The sequence below is a fragment of the Setaria viridis genome, chromosome 1, assembly GCF_005286985.2.
Source record: "Setaria viridis chromosome 1, Setaria_viridis_v4.0, whole genome shotgun sequence".
Lineage (NCBI taxonomy): Eukaryota > Viridiplantae > Streptophyta > Magnoliopsida > Poales > Poaceae > Setaria > Setaria viridis.
The window spans coordinates 33,406,100-33,424,783 of NC_048263.2; the positions used below are offsets into that span (position 1 = coordinate 33,406,100).

Sequence of the window (18,684 nt, forward strand, 5' to 3'; positions counted from 1 at the left end):
TTAAGCGGCTTGTTCAGACAGGGGACAGGCTGGCTGCATATGCATTTGACACGTACTCCGGCTCCGTAACATTCATTGACATTTGACTTCAACAAAAAGAAGAAGAAGATAGAAAATACACACAAGACGCTCCAGGCACAACAGATAGAACAGTCAACAGATAGCCCATAACGCTCATTTGCTGTTTCTGTGGCGGCGGCGGAATTCCTACAGAAACGGTCCAGTTTTCTGTTGACGAAGCCCACTGGACGTTGGGCTGTCATCTATGTTAAGCTGAGGCCCGGCCTTTTCAATCCGATCAACTCGGCAACATAAAAGCATGAGCAACTTGACTGATAATAAGCCCGATATGTTTTTCTTCTTCTTCTCTGAATTGTGTAATCAAACTCTAAAAAGATATCTAACGCCCAAATGAAAAAAACAAATCGCCAATTATGTTTTTTTCATCTCAGAGCATGATCCTTCGACACCTGAAAAATTCGAGCATGTATAGGTGCAGATTACGTGCTGTGTACTTATGCTGAAAAATTCGACACATGTAGCTGTGTACTTGCTGGGGTAAATTACGTGCAGAGAATTCCCTGAGCTGGCCATTCTTCCAGTGCAAGAACATTTAGGCCCTCTTTGGCACGGCTTATTTCGACTTCGGCTTCATCTATTTCACGCAAATCGAGACACTGTAGCGTGAAGCCGTTTTGTAAGCTGGGACTAAAATGAACTAGAAGCCGGGTGAAGCCCATTTTTTTGGCTTCACCGTTGAAGCCGTTTTGGGATGAGCCGTGCCAAAGGGGGCCTTAGATTCCCTGCAATCAGGCAGAAGAAGAATCAACGGAAATCCCAGCCCACTCGTAATAATAGCAAGCGAAACGACTGCGCGTGTCTCCTCGGAGCATATCGGCAACAAACAAACCAGAAGCCGCTTCCCCCATGAGCAAGCAACATCTGCTCGTGGAGTCGTGGTGGCACCAGACTAATTATAAAACTAATTGCATAGATGGAGACTAATTTGCAAGATGATCATGGACTAATTAGGCTTAATAGATTCGTCTCGTAAATTAGCCACCATCTGTGTAATTAGTTTTATAATTAGATCATGTTTAGTCCTCCTAATTAATATCGAATATTCGATGTGACATGAATTTTAGGAGGTCAACCAAACGCCCCCAAACTAGCTAACTAGCTCGGCTCGAGCTCAAAGTGCTCAACCGCTGGTAGCGTGCTGCGCGCACAGCCCAAGGCCTGAGCCTAATCAACGACGCTCGTCATCCTTTTCCCGGAAGCAATACCGGAGGTCCTCCAGCCGGCGAACCAGATACGACCGCGCCATCGCACCCTTCCATTCCCGTCAGGAATTCCGGGGCAGCAAGTCACCGGGTGACCCAATCAGCTCGCCCCCCGGTGTGGGGTGGAGTGCACTCCAAAGCGCACTGCCCCTGTCGATGCCCCATGCGTACAAGCCACTGGAAGCCCGGAGCTCCACCCGCTCGTCATCTCGCGGCGGTCGGGTCGCCATCGCGGCTGTACGCGAACGGCGCAGAGGCTCCGTTGGCAACCGGCAAGCGCTGTGGACGATCAGGGCCGCGGTTACGGGGGTGGTTTGGCCTGTTCGGGCACCGCACGTCGCTCGCGAGCTCGACCGGCAACCCGAGATGTCACATTTTTTACTGATGGGTTGATGGCAACCCAAGGGTGAAGGGTCGATGTAGCTCCGTGGCCTTGCTTGGAAGCATTGCATTCGCTTGACCTTTTTGTCGCAGCGTGGCGTCCGTGGTTGGGGTATAAGAGACCTTAGCAGAATGACATAAACGCATGCGATTTTTGTTAATCTCCTCAGTTCGTGGAGAAGTTTCACGGCTCTGCAAAAAGCCGAAAACACCATGAAGGACTTCGCCGGGCTGGACCACCTGTTCGTAGTGTCCTTCCTGTTTTACTTCTCGTACATGGTGATCCCGGCGATCACCGACGTCACCATGGAGGCCGTCTGCCCCGGGCGCGACGAGTGCTCCGTCGCCATCTACCTCAGCGGCTTCCAGAACGCAGTGAGCAACAGGGCATCGCATGCTTTCGCCGCCATTTGCCTCAGCTCCGTTGCCATTCATGAACGACTCTTGCAGGTCACCGGGGTGGGAGCGCTAGTGGTGACCCCGATCGTCGGGAACCTGTCGGACAGGTACGGCCGGAAGGCGCTGATGACGCTGCCGGTGACCATGGCCGTCGTGCCGCTGTGTAAGTGGAGCGTTCATCATGATTTGGCCCCATCTTTTCTGATGAAAATCATGCGGTGCCTTTGATCAGATTTTGGGACGCTTCATCTTTTGTTTTGGCAGTTGTTTTGGCGTGCAACCGCTCGGAGGTGTACTTCTACGTGTACTACGTGGCGAAGATCGTGTCCGGGATCTTCTGCGAGGGCACCATGCATTGCCTCTGCTTTGCCTACGTGGTAAGAACTACGGACTGACAACAACCGAAGTCACGACGTGTACTCTCTCCGTCCCAAGAAAAGTGCAGTTCTAGTTTTTCTTGGACAGATTAGCGGTGGGGTGAAAAGACTCCACTACCTTCATTTTTTTACCGCATGCAGTAAATTTTAGCATACAAATCAGATTTGACCACTTAATTAGACAGGTAGTTAGATATATTTTCTAAGATCACACTATTTTATGGAATTTTTTTAAAAGTTAGGATTGCATTTTTTATGGAACGGAGGGAATATCGCAGAGAAACATATAAAGTAAAACACTGTAAAAGAACCGTAGGTAGAACAGGAAAGCTTGAAAAAAATAATTTAAAAAGACGATGAACTGAAATTGTTGCTACAGGGCCCACGAGTCAGTTAAACAGAAGTCATGGTCTCATGGACCCAAGCGCGAGTCCTTGACCAGGTCAAGTGTGTGGACGCAGGCGGACCACGTGGGGCCCAGCCGTCGCGCGGCGGCGTTCGGTCTCCTCTCCGGTGTGTCGGCGGCCGGGTTCCTCTCGGGGACCCTGACCGCGCGCTTCCTCGCGACCTCTTCCACCTTCCAGGTCGCCGCCGCCGTCGCTACAGCGGCCGCGCTTTACCTCAGGGTTTTCCTACCGGACTCCGGCGGCACATCCTGCGTTGACGAAGCCTGCGATCCGCTCCTCCAGCCTTCATCTTGCACCTCCTCCACCTCGTCTTCCGCTTCGTCCTCCGATGAAGAGCTCTCGCCGAGGCTGCCGCCGCCGCAGAAGGGCGGGCTGCCGTCCGTATCCGACATGGTCGCGCTTCTCACTGGCAGGTGAAATTTGTATAAAAAGCTTTTTATTTTTTATTTTTTTGAGAGTAGTGTATGGCATCAAATTTGTGATAGTGCCCTTTTCTAACTGAGGAATTTTTTTCCAAATTAATTTGAATTTCTAAATATTTTGCTGATGCCTGGTTTACTGCTCCCTGTAGTTTGACCTTGTCAGGGGCAGCAACCATCACTTTCTTCTACAGTCTAGGTGAACATGGACTTCAGACAGCATTGCTGGTATCTTTTTTAACCATGTGATAATCTGATATGGATTTCGATTTAATTATGCGATTCATTTATAAGTTTTGAACCTTGAAGAAGTTCTAGCATTCAACAGATATGTGCAAATTTGTAGCATCTAGATTCTGGTAGACCTGTTGTTTGGTATCCATAATTCATGCCCAAATCCACACCCACCTCAAATGGGGAGGGTACGGGTAGAAATATATATACCCATTAGAAATGGGGAAGGTAGGGTATAGGGAAGGTACAATTTATCCATTGGATATACATAGTATGTACAAAATTAATTATCCATTGGATATGGGTGAGAATGGGGAGAGTTAGGATTGGATAATATATATTTGGATTTGGGTATGAACAAGAGTGGGTTTGTTCATACCTTCCCTAGTGGCAGGCCTAGATTCTGACCTTCGTGTTTGCAGGAGTTTATCAGAACTTTTGAATTGTATTGCCTTTTATCAATTGCACTCGCTGGCCATCATCATTTATATGTTTTCATATGCTATATGCTTATCAATGGTCGGATCATGTGCAGTACTACCTGAAGGCACAATTTGGTTACAGCAAAGATGAGTTTGCTAATCTACTTCTAATTGTTGGTGCTGCTGGAATGCTATCACAGGTACTAAAACTAAATTAAAAGAACTGTTATGTGATTGTAGAATTGCATCCTTGAGTTTTAATAGTTATGCTGAAGCTATAGCATTGAATTTTCAGTCGTTTCAGGACTCCAATAGCATTCATTTATTTCTTGAAGTACATTTGGCTTTCCTGAGACTTTAGATCATCTTTGCAGCTAACTGTAATGCCTATCTTGGCTCCAATTCTGGGTGAAGAGATACTTCTTATTCTCGGGCTGCTAGGAGGATGTACTCATGTAATAGCTTTTCACCAAGACATTTATTGGATCTTTTATCAGCACATTTCTACATTTTTTGGCTAAATATATTATCATATATTGCAGGTTTTCTTGTATGGCATCGCATGGTCATACTGGGTACTTTCTTTGCACTTGACAATTTCTTCGTATGTCAAATTTTAGTTTATAATTCATGTCCCAATGATATGACCCATATGCTGGCTTTGTAGTTCAGCACTGCGTCCCAAGCGTTAATGTAACCAGTGAAAATCATATGTTGAGCATCTTAAATCACCTCTTCCTGAACTATTCGGAATCATATTTCAGGTACCCTATTTGTCTGCAGCATTTGTAATTTTGAGTGCTTTTGTTCACCCATCGGTAAGCCACTGCTAGCTGATTTATTTTTTATTCCTGTACCTTATATGTGATTCCAAACAATCTTGATGATCATTTTAACTTTTATAGATAAGAACCAACGTATCAAAAAATGTCGCATCAAATGAGCAGGTAATTTGATTTCTGATTGCAGCGAACTTCAGATGTTGGTCTTATATTACCTGAAAGTTGCCACTACTATGTTTTGCTTATCAAATCTTTGTTCTGGCATGCCTTCTAGGGAATTGCTCAAGGATGTATATCTGGGATTAGTTCTTTTGGCAGCATACTAGGTCCCCTCATTTTCACTCCCTTGACTGGTAAGCATGCATTATACATTTATACCATCAAAGCAAGTATACCATGTATTGATCTAGCGAGTTATATCTATCACAAAAGTCTCATCTTGCTTTCCTGTGCCAGCGTGGTTCCTTTCTGAAACAGGGCCCTTCAACTTTAAAGGTTTCAGTATTTTGTGTGCCGGCTTGTGCACCGTAAGTCTTCAGTGGAAATATTTGGAATTTTGTTCAGTGCAAATTTGACATTTAGTACTAACGGCTTGGAATATTTTGCAGCTCATTGCGTTTATTATCAGTTTGAGGATGCGTGGGGCTCAATCTAGTGCATCCAAGAAGAGCACCGTTGAGCATGAGCAAGCATGACATAGTATAGTGCCGTCTACTGGGTTTTCATTCTGTCCATGTACATAGATAGAAAAGGACTGGATGAAAGAAGGTAAACTGAAGCTAAAAAAAAAGATATAATGTGGCAAACTGCTGGAGAAACATGCTCGATTTGGAATAGTTCCAGGAGAAGGAATTGGCCTATCAACTAGGCATTTTATCCTTCACTAGAATGTTGCGTATTGAAAATTGAAAATTGCCACGCGTCGAGCAAGTTCAGTCGTGTTGTAAATTTGCTGCTAGTAGCACGTACTGAACTACTGCATCTTCTGCCTGTTGCTTCACTGCTTCAGAGTGTCCATGAACAACACTCTATGGAAGCAGTTCACAAAGAACGTGAATCACTAATCAGTTAAGTTGCTTATCAAGTTTTACGTGCATGTTCGTGTGAGTTCTGCTTTCTCTTGAGATAATAGCATGAAACTGCCTTTGAGGATCAGGGCTCAGGTGGACCTAAATCTGTGCGGGATCAAAAATCAGACAACCGTTTGGAATCGAGCCAGCATCAAACAAAAATACAAACCAGAGGATGCAAATAATTTCAATTAGAATTGTAGGGTTTTCCCCTAGTTAAAGGGAGCCCTTCCAGAAATTCTCTGGGGCCAGGCCACAGAGGGGGTTTGGAAATAGTTTTCAACCAGCAATTGACGCGCCTCGGTATAACCTCACTAGCTGCGTCATTGCCCCAAGCGCAAAGATGAGTTCAAACGCTCGCCCACAGCCTCGTTTTATGCTTGCGTCGAGGGCGCGTGACTGCTAATCCGGCGACGTGGGACTAAACAAGCCATCGACCTACCTACCCCCAACAAATCCTAAGTGCGGAACTCGACCAGGTACTCGGTACGCCACCGGAGTTCCCATATTGGGCCTCTTCTCCACTGTGTTGACTCCCTTATTATCATGGGCCTAGCGATTCAGCCTCGATTTTATATGGGCTTCAAGGAGAGAGAGGCGTAATTGAATCCATATACCGATTGATTTGATTTCGGCCTTCCTCCCTCCACCGGCTGCAGTCCGCCGTCCCCACGTGCACCCTCGATGTGCCTCGACTAGAGATCGGCACCGTCATGGCCGGCCGCATAGTCGCGAGGTTATCGATCTAGACAGTGACCACGTACGTTCTCGCCGCCACTGCATTCGGCCGGCACCACCAGGCGGTGCGGGTTCCCTCTTCAAAATCATTTCTCCGTCAGACGAAATCCATAGCAACACCCATCGCATTAGCCAAGTTGCCCCCCATCATAATCCGTCGATATCCCAGTTACATATCACAACGATTCCTTCTAACAATGCGAACACTACAAGCCTACGACCAATCAGTCACCAGTTCATCACACACCACAGGCCCCAGAACAGAACCCTGCGCGACCCAATTACTCTATACCCAACAGCACAGCACGAGCCAGCCCCGCCGCCGAACGGCAGGAACGATCGCCACCGTCACCTCCCGTCGTGGTACTCGCAGTCGGCGGCGACGCCGCGGACGGGCCTGCCGAGGTGCGCCTCCCGGATGTCGAGGCGGCAGTGCACGCGGCGGTAGAACTTGGAGTGGAGGAGGAGGCCGAGGATGTGGGCGCGCGCGCGCAGCACGAAGGCGAGCCGGACGGGCACCACCGCGGGGCCGAGGCGGCCGTTGTTGGGCTTGCTGTGCAGGCTCACGCCCGCGCCGTAGAGCGGCACCTGCTTCCCCACCACGGACACCGTCACCATCCGCCCGCTCTTCCGCGGCTGGTAGAACTCCTTCATCTGCATAGGTGGAGAGCGTGCAGATGCCACAAGGAAAACAGTAAGGAACTGTATGCTGTAGAAAAAAAGTTCATAGCCACAATGACGGAATGACCTGGACGCTTTTGACCGTGTGATCCAATACAAGGAGCTAAAATGTACTGGGTCATGAACAGTACCTTCAATGCCATCATGGCACTGCGCCGCTTGCACACTGGGGGCCATCATCCGGTCCGCCATAGGATTCTCACAAGCAGGAGCCAGGAGAGGCCTCACCCCAAGGTCGCAAAGGCGTGGTACCGGTAAAAGCAGTGATGTCTGAAACCCAGGAGGACGTAAAGGCGCGTCCTTTTTTGGCGTCGAAAGGGGCGGCACAGGCCTGCACAGCGACGTCTCACGCCGGGGCCTTTGGCCTTTGCCAAGAGGGCAGCAGGATGCGGCAGTGCGGCGCCAGGAGCTCCTGCTGCACGGACCATGCTGCCGCAGTGGGCTGCAGCAAAGACTATTGGCTGGTCGTCTCGTCCCCTCGCTTCCCTCTGTACTGATCGCCACAAACTTGGCTACCGGCCGGACCTTCTCCTCGCCCGAGGTCACAGGATTGGAGGAGGGAAAAATCGTTTATGGCGGCCTCTGGCTCGAGTCACGTGAACGCCATGGCCACCCCCGAAAAGATCTCTGGGTCCGTGTATTATTGCATCCCAGTTCACTTCGCCAAGCATACGAAAAGCCTTTTGTTTTGCATCACTGGGTCCGTGTACTATTTGCATCCCAGTTCACTTCCTAGGAATGTAGCAGATAATACAAATGATACGATATTCTAGCGAGGATCAGTCCATGCATAAGTGGCTATTTTCCCATCACGGAAAGCTCTGCCGGGCTAGTGATTGAAGGGTGATCTTTTGTTCTGTGGCGAGGAACTGGTAGGCGGTTTCGTGTGTCATGTGTGAAGCAGCACAGCTGAGCTAGTGAATAGAGATTGTCCTACGTGATTGCAACTATGCGCTCAAGCTAGAATCCAATACTCCAATTCCAACCCAACCTCAGGATGGACCAATTCATGTCTACCCCAAGTCAGAAATCGTCTGACGGCCTGGTCTCTGGATCGAGGAACCAGCAATTGACAATGGACGCCACTCCTTGATGAACGTGACAAGATTGGACGCCAGTTTTCCAAACAAGGTTGTACGTGAAATGGAGCTGCTGCCAGACAAGAAAGAAGGGAACCGTGCTGCCAGGTTCGCTTTCTCCGTTACCTAGGCCATAGGATATACCAGCCCTAGGCCACTACGGCAGTGCTCATGGGAATGCTGAAAAGCCGGCAGAAATTCCACGGCCTGTGGGATTACGGTTCAGGATAATGAGGAGCAATTTTTGGTTGCCCCACATAAAAGCCAGGTTCAACCACGTTCAACCTCTACGACGCACTCTGGATGCGCGTGGGCCGGCACCCTCGCCCCCCGGACGTGATGGCCCTCCATCGTCCGCGCGCTCCGCGCCTGCTCGATCTGCAACTGCGACCCCGCGATCCTCCGCACCTCGACGGACCAGCCCGGTCGCCCGGATCGTCCATCCACCTCGACCGCGCGTCCGATCCACGGTGCTGACACGTCATCACCTCCAGCAACGGCCACGCCTGGCTCGACTGCGGCCGTCGACACGACGCCTGCGTTCTCGACAAGTACACGGAGGCCGGGCTGCGCTGCTCCGGCTCCGGCGATGTACAGACGACTCCGCCGGAGCTGCTGACGATCGTCCCGACGCCTGAGCAGACGTCAAGTTTATCTCCCTGCATTTATCTCCCTGTTTTATTGCACAGACGTCAAGTTTCCTTTTTGATGGGACCTGCTCGTCTGCACATGAGGCCTGCACCCGAACCATATAGCTCGCCCTGGGCCTCTGCCTCCTCACATGCGCGCGCGCTATCTAATTCAAGGCTGGCCATTGCCGTTACGAGCAATAACAACGGGGGATTCATTGCCTAATCAGAGCGGCCGTCCACATCACCTTCCGATCCAGGCGGATGCAATTATCCAAGCCTTCCAAGGACATGCAACGACACACGGCAGGAAAAGGGAGCCAGGGGTTTAGCACTTACCTCGCCGGAGGCGACGGTGAGCTCGCCGTAGAAGAGGAGGAATGGCGTGGCGGTGACGTGCAGGCTGAAGAAGGTGCCGCGGTTGCGGAAGCGCAGCCGCACCGTCGCGTTCATCGACATCATCTTCGTCGGCACGCCCGTCCGGTCCGTCCCGCCCTGGATGTGGTACGACTCGAACACCACGCTCTGCGCAAGCACGAACGGACATGACGTGAGTAGGCGACGCGCAAATCGGCCGCGATCTGTGCGCGCGTTCCATAAATTGCAACAGATTATGTCTGTTGGGGATTGGAGACTTGACAAACGCGCTTCCAAATTCCAAAATGTTTCAATGTCCATGAGTCAATCGGACTTGGAAACGACAAACTGGAAGTACCGATTTCTCAGATGTAACGGAAGAGCAGATTGTAGTGCAGACCTGGAGAGTGAGGAACTGAAGATGGTACTGCTAACTAGGGAGTGGAATCGATGCCAAGGCCAAAAAACATGAATGCACTAGAAACTGTATTGTACTCGGCAACCAGAGTTTTTGTTTCTCAATGAACGGACACATGGGTACGAGGAGAGCAGAGGGACGGACCTTGACGACGACGTGAGGCTTGTAGGACCTGCTGGCGCCCCAGAGCACGAGCAGGAAGAAGGCGAACACGGCGACGAACGCGAACGCCCCGAGCGCGTAGCACCGCCACTGCGACGAGGCGAGGAAGCCGCCGTGCAGGGACGCGTCCTCGTCGTCGTCGTCCCCGACGCTGCCCGCGCCGCTGGACTGCGCGAGCCGGCGCCAGGGGGCGCTCACCACGGCGGCGACGTCGCCGCCGGAGCGGAGCTGGTCCGAGAACAGGAGCCGCCCCGTGGAGGACTCCCGGGAGTGGTGCACGCCGCCGCCGCCACCGGCGACGGCACCCGAGTGGCTATGGCGGTGGTGGTGGAAGTGGTAGTGGAGCGGCGACTCGGCGGGGGTGGACCCCGCGAGCGACATCTTCTCGGCGGCGGCGGCGCCGCGGCCGGACGCGCCCAGGTGGACGTCCGGGTGGGAGGCGGCGGGGCTGAGCACGTAGTAGGCCGGGCGGCCGCGAGGGGAGCGCGGCGGCGTGGATGCCGCCAGGCTCGTCACGTCGGAGTCCGTCTTGGCGTGCCGGGCCATCCCTCTCGCCTCGGGAGCCGCGCGGCGCGATGCGCGTGGGGCTGCGGGAGGGAGGAGGGGGGAGAAGAGGAAGAGGGCGCTGGCGCAACGGGTGTTTGATGAAGGTTTGAAGGTTGTGCTTTTGAGACGGTAGCGCGGTTTTCCCTGTTCCGCCTGTGGCAGCGAAATGTGAACCTGTGCTTGCAACAAGAGCAGTTGAGCACCGCCGGGTAAGACCAAGCAGCGGCCTGGCCGTGGCCGATTTGAGATCTCGGAATGCTCGAATCAAACAAGCGATTTGTGAGTTTTTCTTGGTCGATGTTCGACGCTCTCCTCTCGTTTATTCGTGTCCGGCTGCTGTGGTTAGCCTATGGTTTTAAGGATGAAAATTCTATGATGGCACTTGGTGCTAAAGAGATGCTAGGGTGTGAAGGCGGCAAAACCGACCATGGAAGGTAGAGTGGCAATGTGACGAGGCAACGGCTGCAGTGCCATGGGCTGTAGGTGGGTAATGGGCGGTGCCGGTTTTGAGGAGATGTGAAAATGGAGGAGTTAGTAAGAGAAAAGTTACAGCGTGTCACTGTCAAACTTCACAATAAAACCACATAAGAAATATGGAGTGGAGTGATCATGAAAAAACGTGAGATAGACCAAGCAAGCGGCTTAACCTTGACATAGACTTGGGCTCGACAATTGGCACCTACCTTTAACGAAATAGCTAATTTTTGTTGTAAAAAATATGAGACCAACAACGTCAAGGAAAAATAAACTCAAAGGAATAAAATCAATAGTTTAAAAACATAATATAAAATTTGCGGTCCAAAATTTGTTTTCTTACACGATAGAGAAGCACGCGGGTGCATTTTTAGGTAAATTTTATATCTTGATTATGATTTGTGGTATCCTACTTTGCGGACCAAGCCAGGGAGGTTCAGGGTGGATTCGGCGCCAGATATGGTACCGGTGGTAAAGAGCCGTTCCATTCATGCTCATCGGCAAGAACAAGTGGACAAATTGAGGAGAGGAATGTATATGCACAATGATTTATGCAAATGAGAGATTGACGGGAAGACCGTCCTTAAAGGGAGGGTGAGCTATGATACGATGTAATGGATACTCCTAAAATTAGCAGGCAACAAAAATTGATTATGCACTCCTAAGGAGCCACTCAAAACAGACCCCATGACCCCCGCGTCGTCTCATTGGGAGGTGACACGGGGGGCGAAAACCACTGCCGCTGGGGAAGCCCTCTTTGAGACCTAGTGCGGCCGCTGCCGCCTGTGCCGGCCGGCGACGACAGTGGCAGCACCAAGCGGTGGCCTCTGTGGTCTCCTTCCCTTCCTCCCTCTTCTTCCTTTTTTTTCTTTCGATTTGGTTGCCAGCGGTGCGGATTCGACGTCTTGTTGGGTGTTTCGAGATCCTGCGAGCTCCATTCGCATGGATCTGGTCAGGGACACCGTGATTTTCACGATGGTTCATGGTGGAGCGACCTACAGGTGACGGGCCACATCGGGCCTTGGCGGTGGACTCTTGGCTCCGGCGGCCTTGCTGGCGTTTGGATCAACACCCTCACCGCTCGGATCTACACGATGGCCGGCCGGCTTCGTGGCGTAGGTAGCGATTGTGCTGCTGCTGGTGCAGTTGCCGGCTGTAACGGGGCCCACTACCCAGCGACGCTGGGCCGTGGGTGGTGGCGGCGCTCACGGCCTAGCGTGGGGCCTGCTGTCCAGCAGCGCGGGGGCTATTGTGACACCGCACGACCTTGCGCGGGGCCTGCTGTGGCGATAGCGGCCTTGAGCAGACGGCTCAAGGTGCTATGGCGGCGGTGGGTCGCGGGCGGCCTGTGGTGGTTGTCTCTGGTGGTGTGCACGGCGGGGACGCCCATGGTGCAGGCTGTGATGTCTGGTGGTGGCAGGGACGCCTGCAATAATCACTAGCGCCACCGCCGATATTATGGCCATGGTTGATGGAGCGTGGCGCGTGCTTGCTCGGCTACTAAGGTCAAGGCGAAAGCTTGGATGGCGACGTCCATGGATGCCGCTTCCTCCTTGGAGGCGTCCTCTTTGAAATACCTCTCTGTCCTACCTTGTTGGATGATGCGGGTGAAAACCCAACCTTTCTTAGGTTGGCGTCGATGGCGCTATTGGCATCATGACCTGCCTGAAGGCGACGTGATGCAAATTCCAACATGTTGGTTTGACATCCCCTCAAGGCTGCAGTGGTCGTTGCCTGTATTTTTCTTTCTTTATTTCTTTTCCTCAAAATAGAAAAAAAGAGGTGGTGGTGGTGGTACGGGCGACATCTTTCTATCGGAGCAGTAGCTAGTGATATTGCGGATGTGTTGTGGCCCTTTCACGGTGGTGTCGAGAAGAGCAACGACAAACTAATAGCATTGTGCGACCCTTTGGTAAGTTGTTGGTAAAAGCCTTTGTCAAGTCTGCCCAAGAGTCGATGGACTTGGGTTTAAGTGACTCGAGCCAGGTTAGTGGTGCAGGTTCCATGCATATGGGGAAGTGAATGACTTTGGTGTCGTTGTTACCCCCGGCTGCTTGGACGGCTAGCGAGTAACAGCGGAGCCATTGAACTGGGTCTTGCTTGCCATCGTACTTGGTAATGCCGGTTGGTTTGAACTTTTCAGGTAATTTTTTTTTCATTACCCGGTTTGTGAAAGCGGTAAAGTGGTTGTAGCTATCGACTTCCCGTTCACGCCGACTGTTAAGGATTTCTCGTAGATCGCTGATGTTGGACATCTCGCGGTTCTTCCAAGTAGGGCGAACACTTTTAACCGAGTTGGTGCAGCTGGCTTCACCTACATCCTTCTGTTGAGTAGGAGCTTTATGCTTGCTTGGACCTTGGCTGTGTTGCCGAGGCTGGTTGACTACATCGTTGTTTCGCGGAGCGACATTTTTATCTGCAGCCCCCCTGCTTCCTTCTGTAATGCGGGGAACGGACGGGATTGGTGATTCTTTGTCAAGCAGTTTGTAAGGTTGCTCTGCGAGTTGTGCGATTAGTCCGTTGCCACGCTGTACGAGTTGAGCTGTGGTTGCGTTATCCTTGTCTTGAGGCATCAGCGTCGTCAAAAGGTTGATTGAAGCGATAGCCGCGAGTGGAGTATTGTGTTCCTGGGCCTGAACTGCGTTGAAAGCCCGTTCGAGATTTGTGATAGGGATATTTGTAGCCATCGATTGTCGACGCTCAGCTCGAGTGGTATTGCGCGCCCTTCGTTGGTTGCGTTGTTCGGGAGTTTCATTGTCGGTTGTGGATTCATCTTCAGAGATGTTGTCAATTTGTGCTAGTCGCCTGGGGGTTCTGTTCTGGCTAGTACCCGGATTGTTATTCTGAGTAATAACAAGTATCTCCCTGTCCGGGTAGTAGCTTCCTGAACTTGATGTAGCAATCTCTGTATAGCTTCCTTTGTGGTTGGATGTAAGTGGAACGCCTTCTTGGTACGGCAGGTTGTCTATATGGGCGACGAGGCGCGAGTCGTAGTCGCGGTTGAGAAAAGATGGTCGCAATCCCGGCCAATGGACCAATCTGCCTTGTGGTGTCGAAGTTATTACCAAGCCTTGGGCTGGACCGGATAATGGTATTTCTGGAGAGTAGGATGAGTCGGAGTCAACGTCCTCATCATACCCGAGTTCGACTCGGGTTCGAGCAAGAAAATCTTGATAGAACTTTTGTCGCGTTGCGAAGTCCGTGCGGGAACCGCTTTGAAGTCGAAACTGATTTGGATGCTGACTGGGGTCGCCGAATCCGAAGCGAGTCCGACCTTGAGTCCAAGGGTCGGCGGAGCCTGACCCTGTGAGGGAGTAGCTCCGCCTCGCCCGACCCTTAGTGGAGCGCCGCCTCGCCCGACCCTGAGTGGAACGCCGCCTCGCCCGACCCCAAGTCCTGGGGTCGGGAGAGCCTGACCCTGTGGGAGGGTAGCTCCGCCTCGTCCGACCCCGAGTTAGGCTCCGCCTCATCCGACCCTGAGGCCTGGGGTCGGTGAAGCCCAACCCTTGAGCGAAACGTTGGAGTAGTCCGAGGCGAAGTCGAGTCCGACGCGTAGGGCTTGTTGACTTTGAAATCTTGATTTTTCCTGGTTACTTCTTCTGGTTTCTTCTCCTGAGAGTCGACGATCTGGCGTCGGAACGATCCCGAGCCTTCGGCGATGCAGAGCCAGGATCCGAAAACGAAGGTGGCTCCGGCTTCGATGAAGAAGACGGGCCTGATGATGACTTTCGCCATTGAGTTCTCACTGAGAAACTCGACGAGAGCCCCTACCTGGCGCGCCAGCTGTCGGTATTTTAGACCGGCAATCCGCCTAGGGGGTACCCTAGGTGGTCTTTTATGCGGTAAGGGTCGTCGAGAATCAAGGAATCAATGGTGACGCGAGGAACACGATTTAGACAGGTTCGGGCCGCTAGATCGCGTAATACCCTACGTCCTGTGTGTTGGTTTGTATTGATGTATGTTCTGGTCCTGAAGGATCTGTTTTGAGGGGGGTCCCTGCCCGGCCTTATATACCTGGGAGGGCAGGGTTACAAGTCTGAGTCCTAGTCGGGTACTATTACAGAGTTCTACTCGGTATCGTCCCGAGTAGTTTTCCATAAACATACAAGACTAGTCCGAGTAGGATACGACCATCCTTGTTCTGATCACGTCCGAGTACCTCCCTTAGTGGGCCGTCCAAGGCCTACTCGTGGGTCCGGGGAGTAGTCCCGACAACATGTGTTGATGTCCGAATCCAACCGTGTTTGAGTTGAGTCGAGTGGCATGATGCGTGGTGTGGCACATGTTGATGTCCCAATTCAACCTGCCATCGTTGTTGAGTTGAGTTGAGCGAAGTTTAAGTGGTGCGATAGCGTTGTGCGGCTGTGTTGATATCGCAATCCAACCGGCTGGTGGTGGTGTTTATTGTTCTACCCAATCTGAGCTCTTCTTCTTTTTAACATAATAGGCATCTCTTAAAAAATTATGCACTCCTAAGGTCAATCATAATTTGTTTGTTTTTTTTATTAAATACTAGGATGCAATGCCTTCATTTTTATGAGGTGACAAAGAAAATAATGAGAAAAGGAATGTTTGGCACAAATAACGAGGATACAATGCCATTTGTGTTGTTTCTAGAAATTTGGTGGAAATAACAAGGATAGTAGAAATTTCGTATCTTTGATTGATGAAACCTGCATACACATCCCGAGGATGTATTGGGCCACGTCGCCTCGATTTATCAGCCTTTCGTTCCCGTGGTGGATTAAGGGGGTGTTCGGATACGAGGTGCTAAACTTTAGCAGGGTCACATCGGATGTTCAGATGCTAATTAGGAGGACTAAATATGAGCTAATTACAAAACTAATTGCACATGGAGTCTAATTCACGAGATGAATCTATTAAGGCTAATTAATCCATCATTAGCAAATGGTTACTGTAGCATCACATTGTCAATAATGGACTAATTAGGTTTAATAGATTCGTCTCACGAATTAGACTCCATCTGTACAGTTAGTTTTATAATTAGACTATATTTAATACTCTTAATTAGTATTCAAACATCTGATATAATAGTTGCTAAAGTTTAGCAGGGTAACACCCCCTAAATCGGTAGCGATGAAAACGGACGAGAACGATCGAGAAAACCCCTTAACCGTGTTCTGTACCATATTTTTTCACTGGTAAGGGTAACGGGAGCGGGACAGCAGGGAATGGGATGGGAAGCGGGATAAACCGGTATACGGAAACGAACAAATATGAGCGGTAATAAAACGGAAACGGGCGGGAACCAGCATCATACACCGGGATGACATTGACACGTTCCAAATAGCAATAGCACCAAGGAACCAACAACATTACAACAGCAAGTCCACAAATAGGCAACTAGTCCACATGTCCACCACAAATACAAACGCTGGCTGCCCAAGGCCCAAGCGCCCAACCAGCCACAAGTCCACTGTCCACAAATGGCAAATAGTCCACAAGTCCACAGATAGACAAATAGTCCACAAATAGTTTTAGTTCTCCACAAATAGCCACAAATCACAAATAGCCAGCCACAAATCTCCTCCAAATTGTCACAGCTCACCCTCTTCATTCATCACTTTCCATTCCTTGTTCCTAAGAGAATCAAGATATAGTGTTTTAGCAAGTTGAAATAACAGTAATGGATGAGACATAAATCGGATGAGACATACCTCATCATTTATGGGGTTCTCAGGTGAGATAGGAGTTGTCTCTAGAGGTTGCAGGTCAGCTAGAATAGAAAGAATATATTTGATATCTGAAAAAAATAAACACATCACAAATAGACAGCGACAATTTTAGTAAATAATAGGAATTTTTGTCCAATTGAAATTGAAAAGGGGACTACGATCAGTACCTTTTCTTGATGCATGTATCCAATCTTTGGTGCATATTAAAGCTTGTACTATCTTAGGATCGAGACGATTACGATAAGAATCAATAACTCGACCAGCAGCACTGAATGTAGACTCCGATGCAACTGTTGACACTTGTATGGCCATCATATCACGAGCAATTTGTAAGAGAATAGGGAACTTATTCGTCTCATTCTTCCAGTATGATAAAATATCAAAGGGATTTTGCTTCTGAAGTGATGCTGCCATGTACATATCCAGCTCATTTTGACTCATTTCCATCATCCACAGTCTCATTATATAAGAAGTTAAGGTCAGCATCTACATTTTCTTCAAGTGGATCTGGTAGGCTGCTAGGATCAATCTCATTCACAGCAGTCTTTGCCTTAGAAGATACAGATTTAGAGCTAGCATAAAACTGAAACAAATTCCTTACAACACTAAGAAACTCTTCAAGTTGGACCTGATAGTTGTCACCATAGAACCTTCTCATGTAGTACTCTACAAGTTTATGCTTATACCTAGGGTCAAGAAAGCAAGTCACTGCAAGACTAGTACTAGAATTGGTCCAATACTTGTCAAACTTTTCTCTCATAGAAATTGCTATATTTTTAATAGTGAAATCATCACTAACACACCATCCGTCAAGCATATCTTTTATGTCACAGAAACCTTTGTAGAATAGATTCACAGTAGGATATGAACTACCAGATAGCAACTCAGTAAGATCATAAAACTTTCTCAAGCACGTAAAAACTTTAGTAGCCATGGACCACTCACCATCACTAGGAGAAATAGGCATGTACTCACGGTGATTTGAAGTTTTCAGCCTCATGAAAGCAGGCTTGTAGTGCAATACATCCCTTAGCATCATATACGTGGAGTTTCACCTAGTTGAAACATCAAGTTGAATATCCTTTGATGTATCCAACTCACACTCAGTAGCACTCTTCATGAGTGCCTCCCATTGCAAGGGAGATCCCTTTATAGTTAGTGCAAGTGACTTGATCTTTTTAAGTGCATGAGAAATAACTTCAAGTCCATCTCTTGCAACCAAATTGAGGATATGGCATACACATCTAATATGAAAAAATATACCATCACAAACCAGGGAAGCATTCCCATTCTCCTTAAGATCATTAATGAGATCTGTGACTACCACTTGGTTAGCTGCAGCATTGTCCAAAGTCAAAGCAAATAACCTTTTCTCAACAAACCAATTGACCATGACTTCAGTAAATGACTCAGCCAACTTATGACCAGTGTGCCTTCCTTCTACATGAAAAAAATCCCACAATCCTCTTCTGAATACGCTACTCATCATCTATCAGTGCAAGGTAACACACATGTACCCTTTGTTCTGACATGAGGTCCACATATCCCTTGTTGCACTGAAACGACTAGGAACAATTTTGAGATATGCATACAATTTGGCGTTTTGTTCTACATATATATCCATTATCTCTTTTCTAGCAGTGACCCTAGACTTGAATGGGAAACTAGGGCGCAAGGACTTAGTGAATTCAACAAAGCAGTTATGCTCAACACTATTGAAAGGTTACTCACGCATGATTATTAACAAATACAATTTATTGACACCGGCCTCTTGATTATACCTGTAAGGCTGAACATTACTAACATCTTTCCCATGATCCTTCTCTGTCTTGAGCTGCAGTTGCCCTTTGACAACGCTATGTGCTGACTTCAAATGATTCCAAAATCCAGTTGTTCCATAGTTGCACTCAGCTCTATATCTCTGCTGGCAATTTGGGAAGTTGCAGTATCTCCACAACTGCTCATATTTCTTTCCATTGACCTCCACTACCTCTGTTTTGTTTGTGAAATACTTCCACACAATAGATGTGCACTTCTTCTTCCTCTTTGTTGTCGCTGTCTCAACTTGTGCTTCCTCCTCACCATCAAGAACAACTACATCTGCAGTGGCCATAGTCCAAGGTCCTTGAG

At 49.4% G+C, this 18,684-nt stretch overlaps 2 protein-coding genes and 1 non-coding gene across 3 annotated transcripts; 1 reads left to right on the forward strand and 2 right to left on the reverse strand.

Moving 5' to 3' along the window:
* The first annotated feature begins 1,798 nt into the window (after positions 1–1,798).
* On the forward strand, positions 1,799–5,800 carry LOC117866030 (uncharacterized). The gene is made up of 13 exons (XM_034750291.2): positions 1,799–2,039; positions 2,115–2,226; positions 2,328–2,440; positions 2,902–3,260; positions 3,419–3,494; positions 4,036–4,122; positions 4,297–4,377; positions 4,465–4,497; positions 4,687–4,740; positions 4,828–4,869; positions 4,979–5,057; positions 5,161–5,231; positions 5,313–5,800. The coding sequence occupies exons 1-13, from the start codon at positions 1,878–1,880 to the stop codon at positions 5,397–5,399; spliced, it is 1,356 nt and encodes a 451-aa protein (XP_034606182.1). The 5' UTR covers positions 1,799–1,877; the 3' UTR covers positions 5,400–5,800.
* A 177-nt stretch (positions 5,801–5,977) lies between these two features.
* LOC117841811 (U4 spliceosomal RNA) lies at positions 5,978–6,119 on the reverse strand. Its single transcript, XR_004637392.1, has one exon. It is a non-coding gene; the product is annotated as a U4 spliceosomal RNA (small nuclear RNA).
* A 504-nt stretch (positions 6,120–6,623) lies between these two features.
* LOC117866046 (uncharacterized) lies at positions 6,624–10,837 on the reverse strand. Its single transcript, XM_034750292.2, has 3 exons — positions 9,821–10,837; positions 9,241–9,426; positions 6,624–7,166 (listed from the first exon to the last, which is right to left on the reverse strand). The coding sequence occupies exons 1-3, from the start codon at positions 10,382–10,384 to the stop codon at positions 6,861–6,863; spliced, it is 1,056 nt and encodes a 351-aa protein (XP_034606183.1). The 5' UTR covers positions 10,385–10,837; the 3' UTR covers positions 6,624–6,860.
* Between the last annotated feature and the right edge of the window lie 7,847 nt (positions 10,838–18,684).

What these genes read in the sequence shown, in the direction of transcription:
- LOC117866046 (XM_034750292.2), bottom strand. Translation starts at nt 10,384, where the DNA reads ATGGCCCGGCACGCCAAGACGGACTCCGACGTGACGAGCCTGGCGGCA. An exon ending in AGCCTCACGTCGTCGTCAAG is followed by an intron (nt 9,427 to 9,820) that starts GTCCGTCCCTCT and finishes GTGCTTGCGCAG; the next exon opens with AGCGTGGTGTTCGAGTCGTA. An exon ending in TCACCGTCGCCTCCGGCGAG is followed by an intron (nt 7,167 to 9,240) that starts GTAAGTGCTAAA and finishes CCACCTATGCAG; the next exon opens with ATGAAGGAGTTCTACCAGCC.
- LOC117866030 (XM_034750291.2), top strand. Translation starts at nt 1,878, where the DNA reads ATGAAGGACTTCGCCGGGCTGGACCACCTGTTCGTAGTGTCCTTCCTG. An exon ending in CTGCTGGAATGCTATCACAG is followed by an intron (nt 4,123 to 4,296) that starts GTACTAAAACTA and finishes TCATCTTTGCAG; the next exon opens with CTAACTGTAATGCCTATCTT. An exon ending in GTGCTTTTGTTCACCCATCG is followed by an intron (nt 4,741 to 4,827) that starts GTAAGCCACTGC and finishes TAACTTTTATAG; the next exon opens with ATAAGAACCAACGTATCAAA.